The sequence below is a fragment of the Tenrec ecaudatus genome, chromosome 1 (genome assembly GCF_050624435.1).
Source record: "Tenrec ecaudatus isolate mTenEca1 chromosome 1, mTenEca1.hap1, whole genome shotgun sequence".
Taxonomy (NCBI): domain Eukaryota; kingdom Metazoa; phylum Chordata; class Mammalia; order Afrosoricida; family Tenrecidae; genus Tenrec; species Tenrec ecaudatus.
This window is the reverse complement of record NC_134530.1, coordinates 179,483,008-179,495,180: the sequence shown is the minus strand read 5'-3', so window position 1 is coordinate 179,495,180 and position 12,173 is coordinate 179,483,008. Positions and strand designations below refer to the sequence as shown.

General features: G+C 43.3%; 1 protein-coding gene and 1 non-coding gene across 3 annotated transcripts in view; one reads left to right on the top strand and one right to left on the bottom strand.

Annotated features, from left to right (window-relative positions):
* The window catches only part of POU2F1 (POU class 2 homeobox 1), a 239,499-nt gene that overhangs the window by 68,793 nt on the left and 158,533 nt on the right, over nucleotides 1-12,173 (bottom strand). For both annotated transcript variants that reach the window (XM_075564425.1, XM_075564435.1), the window contains exon 3: nucleotides 1,891-1,991. In XM_075564425.1, coding sequence (XP_075420540.1) covers nucleotides 1,891-1,991 — 101 coding nt within the window. The remainder of the gene's footprint in view (nucleotides 1-1,890; nucleotides 1,992-12,173) is intronic.
* On the top strand, nucleotides 11,622-11,742 carry LOC142437799 (small nucleolar RNA SNORA61). The gene has a single exon (XR_012782318.1). It is a non-coding gene; the product is annotated as a small nucleolar RNA SNORA61 (small nucleolar RNA).

The following is a 12,173-nucleotide window of genomic DNA, read 5'->3' as shown; positions in this document are numbered from 1 at the left end:
ATTTCCATCTGCTTTCAAGTACAAGAGCTTCTTTTCTAGTTTATGTAGTCTGAAGGCATCCTTAACTCACTGCCTTCAAATTGATTCCAACTCACAGTCACCGTATAGGACAGAGTAAAACTGTGGGTTTACCAGTCTGTAACTTTTATGGGAGTAGAAAGTTTCGTCTTTCACCTATGGAGCAGCTGGTGGTTTCAAACTGCTGACCTTGTGGTTATCCCAACTTGTGACCCAAACCCCGCCACCAAGACTCCTCCTGATAAAAATATTAGAGCAGCAGTGCGTGTTTTCAATTCACAGCAACAAGACTGGTTTGCGGAGCCTTCCTTTGCCATGTCAATATGTAACATTGGGCGTTCTACATGCCTGGTCACCACCATCAGCTACCAGTGCCACCAGAGCCACTAGCACCAACAGTACTGCTCAGCACATTTCCAGCATTATGTTTAGTTCAAGGTTTTAAGTGAGGTAGGAATCACAAAAAAAAACTCAAAAACACACTGCCACTGAGATGATTCTGATTTATACTGACCCTACAAGACAGAGTTCAACAGCTCTACAGGGTTCCCATGAATCTCTACACAAGCAGATTGTCACATTGTTGGTTAGCGAGGTGCTGGTGAATTCAAACTCTAGACCTTTCATTTCACAGCTGAATGACTTAATGATATTAAATACCCCCCCACCCCACCCCCACTTCAAATAACCCCAAACTACCACTATCGAGTTCATTACAACTCATAATGACTGTACAGAACAGGATAAGCTAGAATACCACATATACTCGCGTATAAGCCAACGACCCGATATCAGCCGAGGCACCTAATTTTACCACAAAAACTGCATTAAAAATGTGCTCTGATAAGCTTGGATTATACACGAGTATCTATGGTACCTTTTTGCACTTTTGAGATTTTAAATCTCTACAGAAGCAGATAACCCCATCTTTCTCCTGAAGAGCAGCTGGTAGGTCTGAACCATTGATCTTCTGGTTATCAATTCAATGCATAACCCATGATGCCAGCTACTCTCAATTCCCACTCACAGTGAACCTCTGTCCGAGAGAACTGTGCTCCATGTGGTTGGGGTTTCAGACGATAATTATTTGAAGGTATATTACCAGGCCTTTCTTCTGAGGAGCCTGTGCAGACTCCAACCACCAACCTTCCAATTAGCAGCTGAGCTTATTAACAGAAGGCACTCTGGTCATTCATCGCTCAACTGCTTTCACTTTTTGCTTTTCCTTTTCAACCAGCTCCCATATCAAAACTGATGGGGCCAGTGCGTGTTTTTCATTCCCTCTACCTCTACCCTGTAGTGAAACTATGGATGAATAGAACAAATCCGAGCCTTGTTTTAGACTGAGGGGGTACAAATCACGTCACAGAAGAGAACGGAAGTTCAGGCAGTTCTTTTGAAATCCAAACTAGAATTCAAAGTCAAACAAAAGGTTCTGAGCAGCATAAGTACACGGGCCAAATCAAAGCGCTTTTCAAACTGCTCTACAGCAGTGACAGATGAGCTCTGAGCTATGAGCCTTCCAGAACAGGCCTCGGCTCAGGTGGGTTAAAATCATTCTGATGACTCTGGTACAGTCTATCTTACAACCATGAGTTAGCTACTATGACTCACTCACATGAACAAGAATCCAGGTGCTATACACATTCCATACATAAGAAGGGATTATTATGCAAACAGATATAAGGCCAATGGCTAATATAGTCAACTAATTTTCCCACTATCTATTCAGAATGCCACAGTTAGCTGCAATTAGCACCACCAGACTTTTATACAACTTAGGGAGCTCTACATGCTGAAATATTTTCCCCAAGTCCTGGCATTTTGTGCCCCACTGTTGTCTTCCACAGCTGTTTAAGCGGAGTATTCTACCTGGTGGAGATGTCCAAGGAAAGCCTGGGCCTGGGCTGTTGAGATCGCTCCTCCCACAGGCACAGGCTGCTTCTGAAAGTCCAAACCATTTGTTTGCGTGCCTAGAAAACAAGCAAAATACTTGTAACTCTTAAGGAAAGAGACGCAAATGAAATAAGTGGCTAGACTTCGGCTACCAATGTTCACCAGGCATCAATACCACCAAAAAGGAGAAGGGACTCAAAAACGTGAGGAAATATTATAAAATAGCTGTTCTTGTAAAGGTAGATAGGCAAGTACACAAACACAACTAAAGCTTATGAAACAAACACAGAAGATATAAATCATAAACTACAACCACCAGATAGTATTAGAGAAGTCAGAAGTGAATGCCAGGATTGCAGCAACTGGAGTTGGAACAGGCATGAAAGCTAAAGCTGGCCTCAGGGAAGAAACATGTTCCACTACTGTGCAAATGGGTGGAGATGGAGTTCACTGAAGTGCCGGCTTCCAGGACACCGCAGCATTATTCAGGTTCACAGACTAGAGTTCTACAATAAGGCTTTCTGCGGAAGGGAGAAAAGCACTGGGGCTGTAAACTATAATCTTCATCATGGAAGAACATCAACTGCATTGTATGGATAAAAACCTGACCTGGAAGGTGACAACTCCTGATAAGATGACTGAATGTCTTATCCATAGGGGTAAGCATTGTAAGAGAAAACATCAATCTATAAATATTTAAATATGGATTTTGCACATTGGTCAGTGGGTATTTCTAAAGAAATGACTTTTGCTACTCCCAAGACTTTCAAGTCGGATTGTCATCATGCTACAAAGAATGAGTACATAGAAGGAAGGCTCGTGAATGAGATTAAAGTTGGTGGGAACAGAATTTTATGATTTACATAAAGGGCAATTGGGGGCAATAATTGGCCAACATTGGGAATAAACTAAACAGACTCTTGAGCAGACCAACTGACTCAGAAAGCAGTTTTCATAAATGATAAGAATGGAAGAATTTGTAGAACTTTAAAAAGTGATTTCAAGATTCCTAGGTTAAAGCTCAGGGCCTATAAGGATACAGCCACATGTTTGACAAAACAAGGACAATAAATTTTTGCAAGTTTATTGATTTAAAATTTTGAGTATGGTAAAGGGAAAAGAATCAGGGCTAAATTTTTAAACACCCTATTTGTAGAAGTCTGAGGAGGGCAGTGGGAGCCCCAAACGCACCTGCAGAGTATCTAGTCAGACTGAGCCGCTGGCCTATCAATCCCTTCTGGCCACAGTCTTACTATCAGGCAGACCATTGTAATCTTGATTATGCTGGATCAATCTTGATACTTGGCCAGTTGACCTCCCTATAGACCCAACCTGAATTTGTTCTAGGTGCAATAATATCTTACTTTTTCCATGACAAAAATTTCTTCCCTGGCTTTTAAAATATTGATGGGGGTCTTTTCTTTTTAACTCATTATTTGTAATTTTATCCTTATAATTTATCCTTACCACTTTATTTCTATTTTGTTTTTTATTGGTTCTGTTGGGTTTCCGAGTGTGTGAAGCACAGAAGGAGTGGATGCACAGAGATAATAACTGATGCGAGGGTTTCCAAGGGATATAGGCTGGGTGGTAGGTAGCAGGGAGGGTAAGGGAGTTTAGGGAGTAAACAAGGAAGGCAGGAGGTAGAAGGAAGCACTAGAACTGATTGCGATTACCAATGAGCGGGGGGTGCTGTTTCTAAAACTGATTGTAGTAATGAGTGTACATTTCTTCTTGATACGACTGAATTGTATGATATGTGGATTAGGTAGCAATAAAACTGTTGGGGGGGGGCACTTTACAGTCTCAGTTCTAGTCCGCCCCTCCAGGTTGCTATGAGAGGTAATAAACTCAACGGCAGTGAGTGAGGTGCATGGTAACCATGAGTAAATTAAAAGTTTCACTAATTTTGAAGATCTCCCCCAATGTAGCTTGCTCCATATTTCTCATTACCAAGGAAGTTCATCTATAATTAACTCCTACATGCTATCCCAGTACTTTTTAACCACTTAAGAGAGCCGTCTATAATTCTGAGTATATCCCACTTAAATTTCGAGAACATCTCAAGAATAGATTTGACTCATTGGACACTAATGGCAAAAGATCTGATAAGCTGTGGGATAACATTAAGAAGATCACACATGAAGAAAGAAGTCATTAAAAAGACAGAAACTAACAAAAAAGATCAATGTAGGTGTCAGAAGAGACTTTCAACCTTGATTATGGAATAGGTATAAAATGAAAGAAATGATGAAATGAAATAGCTGAACAGGAAAGTCCAAAGGGCAGCTCAGGAAGACAAAGTAAAATATAATGAAATGTGCCAAGACCTACAGTGAGAAAACCAAACAGGAATAACACTCAGCATATATTAAATGGAAAGAACTGAGGGAAAAATCTCAGCTTGTGTTGCAATACTGAAAAATTCCACAGACAAAATATCGAATGATGCAGAAAACACTAAAGATGGAAGGAATACAGTCACTGTACCCAAAGATTCATCAATGTTCAATGATTTCAAGAAATAGCATCTGATTAAGAACCAATGGTACTGAACAAAGAAGTCTAAGCTACACTGAAACCATTAACTGAAAACAAGGCTCCAGGAATCAATGGGAATTGAAACGTTCAACAAGCTGGTGAAGCAATGAAAGAACTTACTTGGTAATGCCAAGAAATTTGGAACGCAGCTTACTTGGCCAGCTGAGTGCCAGAGATCCACATTTGTACCCAAAGGCAACCCAACTGGTCTTGTCTCTCTGAGAACCCTGTTCAACGAGTGCTTCTAGAGAAATAAACCATAAATATGGGTTTCTTAAATTGGCTTTCCAACCTGATTAGTCCTGACGTGGATACGTCTGCTACCCTTAATCCATGGTGTGAAATAGCAAAGATAATACCTAAAGTAGCACCACCGATAGATGGGGTGCTGGATAAAGGAGATGCTCTAGGTGATCATGTTTGATATTTTCTAGGAGTTTTGTGAATAATGACAAGTATAAGGAAGCTGGTTGGCTGGTCCTTCGTACAATGGAAAGTGTGATTAAGGAGAGGGATGATCTCAGAGCCTCAAAAGCACGCCTCAGGTGCAGACTAACAGATTTGAAAACTTCCATCTGTGCTATAAAGGAGAGCCTTCTCTCCTCTAGTAAAAGAGCTGACATTGCTGAGAACCAGGTCCAGAGTCTTATTATATGAGTGGCTGAATTACAACGGCACCTGAATTGCAGATCTAGAGTAGTGTCTGAAACCAAAGTAAGGGCATTCATTGGGAAAAGTTAGGACTCTGAAACATGGGATGGGAACATATGGGCTGATGATCCAGAAGAAGAGGATATTGAGCCCTTTGAAACACCTGAGCAGATTAGCCAAACTATTCAAGTTGATATGCCAGGTGGGGCTGCATCAGTAGCACTATCTGAGGAAGATGCCTCACAAGATATTGCTGAGAGCACCCAGGAAACACCCTCACCACCCATTATTTCCACTAGACCTGTCACTAAAATTAAGTCTCAGAAACCTCCTAAAGGTGACGTTGAGAGGATTATCCAAGAAGCGCACTACACACATAAAGACCTGCTCGAACTTTCAAATAAGTACAAGCAGAAGCCTGGAGAATACCCCTGGGAATGGTTACTAAGGGTGTGGGATACTGGTACATGAAATGTAATATTAGACCGGTCTGAGTTTCTGGATATGGGACCCCTGAGCACAGACTCTTCTTTCAATGTCTCTGCGAGACAGGCTAAAAAAGGATCTAAGTCTTTATTTAGGTGGTTCAATGAAGCATGGACTGCCAGATGGCCTAGATTGGACCAACTTGAAGTACCTGACCTACCTTGGTACACTGTAGAGGAAGGCATCCAAAAGCTTAGAGAAATTGGTATGTTAGAATGGATCTATCAAGATATTCCCATAGATCCAAAAGGGGGTATGAAGACATACCCTTTATCACAACCATAAGGAACAAGTTTGTGAAGTGGGCCCCAGCATCTCTTAAGACTCCTGTAATTGCTATTCTATGTGCACCAGGATTAACAGTGGGCACTGCCCTAAGCGAACTCCGACATTTGACCACAATGGGGCTGATTGGTCCCCGTGATGGTAGAGGGCAGGTGTCAGCAGTGAATCAACAGAGACAGGGTGGGCGTGGATATAATAGACAAAAAGTTTTCAATAACAATCAAAGCAACCTGTCTCGTTTGGAATTATGGCATTGGCTACTTAGCCACGGTGTCCCTAGGAATGAAATAGATGGGAAGCCTACTAAATAGTTACGTGGTCTGTACAGGCAGAAGAATGGTAGATCAGGTGAACAGCAGAATAGACAGTCACGATCGCTCAACCAATTCCCAGACCTGAGCCAGTTTACAGACCCACAAATGAAGGGGAGGCCGGTCCCTTGTAAGGAGGATCCTGCTACATCACTGAAGGTTTATACTGTTAGTCTTTCTTCTAGCCTTCCCCAAAGGGACCTGTGGCCTTTCACAAGAGTGACAGTTCATTGGGGGAAAGGAAATAATCAAACTTTTCGGGGATTACTAGACACCGGCTCAGAACTGACACTAATTCCAGGAGACCCAAAATGTTTCGAGGGCCCACCAATCAGAGTGGGGGCTTATGGAGGTCAAGTTATCAATGGAGTTTTAGCTCAACTGCGCCTCACTGTGGGTCCAGTGGGCCCCCGGACCCATCCTGTGGTTATTTCTCCACTTCCAGAACGCATCAGTGGAATAGACATCCTTAGTAACTGGCCGAACCCCCTATCGGATCCCCAAAATGTGGAATAAGGGCTATCATGGTAGGAAAGGCCAAGTGGACACCATTACAATTGCCATTACCTAGGAAAATAGTCAACCAAAAGCGGTACCACATTCCTGGAGGGATTGCAGAGAACAGTGCCACTATCAAAGACTTGAAAGATGCAGGGGTGGTGATTCCTACTACATCCCCATTTAATTCACCAATTTGGCCTGTAAAGAAGACAGATGGATCCTGGAGAATGACAGTGGATTATCGTAAACTTAACCAGGTGGTAACTCCAATTGCAGCTGCTGTCCTAGATGTGATTACATTGCTTGAGAAAATTAACACTTCTCCTGGTACATGGTATGCACCCATTGATCTGGCCAATGCCTTCTTCTCAATACTAGTCTCAAAGGACCACAAGAAGCAGTTTGCCTTCCCCTGGCAGGGGCAACAATATACTTTCACAACTCTCCCCCAGGGGTACATCAACTCTTCTGCCCTGTGCCATAATTTAGTCCAAAGGGACCTTGACCACCTGTCTATTCCACAAAATGTCACGCTGGTCCATTATATTGATGACATTATGCTGATTGGACCCACTAAGGAGGATGTATCAAAGACTCTAGATTCATTGGTACAATATCTGCGTACAAGGGGTTGGGAAATTAACTCAACAAAGATTCAGGTACCAACATCAGTAAAATTTCTAGGAGTCCAGTGGTGTGGGGCATGTCGAGATATTCCTCCTAAAGTGAAGGATAAGCTATTGCATTTAGCGCCCCCAACGACTAAAAAAGAGGCACAACGCCTAGTGGGCCTCTTCGGATTTTGGAGGCAACATATTCCTCACTTGGGTGTTCTACTTCGACCTATTCATCAAGTGACACAAAAAGCCTCCATTTTTGAGTGGGGCCCGGAACAAGAAAAGGCTCTTCAACAAGTTCAGGCTGCCATGCAAGCTGCTTTGCCACTGGGACCATATGATCCAGCTGATCCAATGGTGCTAGAGGTGTCAGTTGTAGATAAAGATGCAGTGTGGAGTCTTTGGCAGACCCCTATTGGTGAGTCACAGAGTACAACATTGGGATTTTGGAGTAGTCTTGCCATCCTCTGCAAACAACTACGCCCCCTTTGAAAAACAGCTGTTGGCCTGTTACTGGGCCTGGGTGGAGACTGAAGGCCTCACCATGGGCCACCAAGTCACCATGAGGCCTGAATTACCTATCATGAACTGGGTATTGTCTGACCCACGTAATCATAAAGTTGGATGTGCGCAGCAACACTCCATTGTTACATGGAAGTGGCATATATGAGATCGGGCCAAATAGGACCTGAAGTAACAAGTAAGCTGCATGAAGAAGGGGCTCAAAGGCCCACAGTCTCCACTCCTGTCACATTGCCTCCTTTCTCTCAGTCTGCACCTATGGCCTCCTGGGGAGTTCCTTACCATACTTTAAGTGAAGACCAAAAAAGTCATGCTTGGTTTACGGATGGCTCTGTACGATATGCAGGTGCCACTCGTAAGTGGACAGCAGCAGCACTACAGCCCCTTTCTGGGATCTCCCTCAAGGACAGTGGTGAAGGGAAATCTTCCCAATGGGCAGAACTTCGAGCACTGCACCTGGCCGTTCAGTTTGCATATGAGGAAAAGTGGCCAGATGTGAGATTATATACTGATTCATGGGCTGTGGCTAATGGCTTGGCTGGATGGTCAGGGAATTGGAAGGACCATGATTGGAAAATTGGTGACAAGGAGGTGTCGGGAAGAAGTATGTGGATAGACCTCTCTGAATGGGCCAAGAAAGTAAAGTTGATTGTATCTCACGTGAACGCTCACCAAAGGATTACCTCTGACGAGGAGGACTTTAATAATCAAGTGGATAAGATGACACGCGCTGTGGAGACTGGTCCTCCTCTTTCCTCTGCCACCCCTGTTATCGCCCAATGGGCACATGAACAAAGTGGACATGGCGGCAGGGATGGAGGTTATGCATGGGCACAGCAACATGGACTTCCACTCACCAAGGCTGACTTGGCCCCTGCCACTGCTGAGTGTCCCATTTGCCAGCAACAGAAACCAACATTAAGTCTAAGATATGGGACCATTCCTCGGGGAGATCAACCAGCAACTTGGTGGCACGTTGATTACACAGGACCACTTCCATCATGGAGGGGACAGCGTTTTGTTCTTACTGGAATAGACACCCACTCTGGATAGGGATTTGCCTTCCCTGCATGTGATGCTTCTGCCCAAACTACTATTTGTGAATTTACAGAAGGCCTCATCCACCGGCATGGCATCCCACATAGCATTGCTTCAGATCAAGGAACTCACTTTACAGCAAATACAGTGCGGCAATGGGCCCATTCCCATGGAATCCACTGGTTGTATCATGTTCCTCATCATCCTGAAGCTGCCGGCTTGATAGAACGATGGAATGGGCTCCTAAAGACACAATTACGGCACCAACTAGGTAGCAACAACTTGCGGAACTGGGGCAATGTTCTCCAGGAAGCTGTATACGCTCTAAACCAGCGGCCAATATATGGTGCTGTGTCTCCAATAGTCAGAATTCATGGGTCCAGGAACCAAGGGGTGGAAGCTGGAGTGGCACCACTCACTATTACTCCTAGTGATCCACCTGCAGCATTTTTGCTTCCTGTCCCAGCAACCCTGTGTTCCTCAGGCCTGGAGGTCCTGTTCCCGACGAAAGGAACTCTCCCACCCGGAAACATAGCACGGATTTCACTGAACTGGCAGCTGAGAATGCCCCCTGGGCACTTTGGACTCCTCATGCCTTTGGATCAACAGGTCAGGAAGAGTGTCACTGTACTAAGTGGTGTGATTGATCCTGATTACCAAGGAGAAATTGGACTGGTACTTCATAATGGAGGTAAAGAAGAATATGTCTGGAATCCAGGAGATCCCATAGGCCGACTCTTAGGCCCTGTTATTAAAGTAAATGGTAAGTTATAACAACCCAATCCTGACAGGACTTATAATGACCCAGACTCCTCAGGAATGAAGGTCTGGGTCACCCCGCCAGGCCAAAAACCACAGCCAGCGGAGGTGCTTGCTGAGGACAAAGGTAATACGGAATGGGTAGCAGTAGAAGGTAGTTCTACCTATCAATTATGGTCACGTGATCAACTGCAAAAGCGAGGCTTGTAATTGTCAATGTATTTTCTTTGTATGTGGTTACTGCGTATATTTCCTTTGTTCAAGTGTGATATATCAGATATAATTTGACTCAGTGTTTTTTCATTTATACGTGTCATAGATGATTGATGATAAGTATAAGTGTGATTTCATTAATATCTGGAGATTATATAAGTATGTATGGGTAAAGAATTGTGTACAGGTGCCAGGCTGGCAAGGGGTGGATTGCGATAGTTTATTGTGCTAGCCTGGCCGATAAACACAAGTAGGATTAACTGAAGGGCAGAGGGATAAATGGCTCGGTGGGCCTCGCCTTGCTTGTTCTATGCCTCAGTTTAAAGGGGTACACTACCTGTGGGATGCCTAGCCTGTGGACTGTGTCGCTGTAAGTTGAGGTCCCTTTAAGCCCACACAATTGGAATGTTCCTCTCTGGAGCTGGGGACCGACAGTTGATGACAGTTGGTGACCTGCCTTGCTGTTTGCTGCCTGGGTATATATAGCCCAGCTCTCTCTACAGAAGGGGACTGGCACCTGGCAGTTCTCAAAACTTGAAGGACTGCTAGTGTCTCACTGCTTTATAATTTAACTGTTAATTTCTTGTATTATATATCTATCTTAATAAATATATTTATATATAATTACTAGCAATCTGGTCTTGTCTCTCTAGAGAACCCTGTCCAACACACCAACCAAATATGAAAATTATTGAACAATATAATTTATTATCACATACAATTAAAATTTATGGGTGGTGGATTCATATGAGGACGTGACATAGGGGACATCATTACTGATGTCCGACAGAGCTTGGCTGAAAGCAGAGAATACTAGAAAAATGTCTGCTTGTGTTTTAGTTTTATTGGCTGTGCAGATCATAACAAATAGGGGTAGCCTTGAAAAGAATGGGTATTCCGTAACACTTCACTGTACTCATCCAGAACCTATACATAGATCAAGAGACTGTCATTTGAACAGAACAAGGGGGTACTACATAATTTAAAAATCAGGAAAGAGTGTGTGTGTATCCTTTCATCATACTTATTTATTCTATATGCTGAGAAGCTGGACTATGCGGAAGAACTCTGCATCAGTATTGGTGGAAAGCTTAATATAAACCTGTAATGTGCAGATGTTACAACCTTGTTGTGAAAGTAAGACTTATAGCACTTGCTGATGAATTTCAAGAATTGCAGCCTTCAATGCAGATTTCTTATAACTCCCTGTAAAGAAAGCAAAAATGCTCACAAATTAACACCCCAATAAATAAGACTGGAATCATCAATTGAGGATTGCATCTTGCTTTGCTCCACAATGCATATTCAGAGGGAGCTGTCAAGAAATCACAGGGCACATTGCTCCGGGTAAATCTGCTGCACAAGGCCTCATTTAAAGTGTTGAAGAGCAAGGATGTCACTTTAAGGACTAAAGTACACCTGACCAAAGCCAGGGTATTTTCAATTGCCTCATATGCACATGAAAGTTGGACACTGAATATCTCAGAAAGACAAAGATTTCATGACACCATTATTATAAAGCAAAAAAAAAAAAAAAGAGAAAAGTTTCAGACCAAAGGAAAAGACTGAGGCCAGGGGAGGAAAGGGGGGTTACTAAGGGAGGGAAGGAGAGTGAGTGGAAAAGGGAAAAGAAGGAGGAACTACGGGGGGGGGGCACTGAAAGCGACACCGTCACTGTTCTGACATGACGGTCTGTGCGACTACATATAGCATGTTTTCTGCGTGTGTTTCACGCTTTACAAAGAAACTGAAAACTGATTGTAAAAGGCTCACTGCCTTAAAAACCCTTCACATTCCTTACCCGTTAGATCTGAGCACTGGTCTGAGTGGTCATCAAAGGAGGAAAAGTAAAATTGAAACTGCCTCCACCTACTTGTAACACATGAGCTAAATTTCAAACAAACAGGGAACGCTGGGCAATGAATAAGAAGCCTGGAGAAAAACTTGTGTATTTGAATTATGATGCTGGCAAAGAATGGTGAAAGTACCAAGGACCACCAAAAGCAAAAATGCTCCTTGAAAGTGAGGAAGGTGAGACTTGATCTCAGATACTCTGGACGTGTTCACATCAGGAGAGGTCAGTCCTCCGAAAAGATCATCATGCTTGGTAAGGCAGAAGGACAACACAAAAGAGGAAGATTTCCAAAACAATAGATTGACACAGTGGCTGCAAGAATGGAGTCAAACCTAACAATTCTGAGGATGGTCAAGGAAGGGGGGCATTGTTTCATTCTGTTGTGCAGGAGTTGGAACCAACTAGACAGCAAGCACCTGACTATAAGGTTACATACTTGTGTCAAGTGATGAAAAACAAGCATGTACACAGGAATGGAAA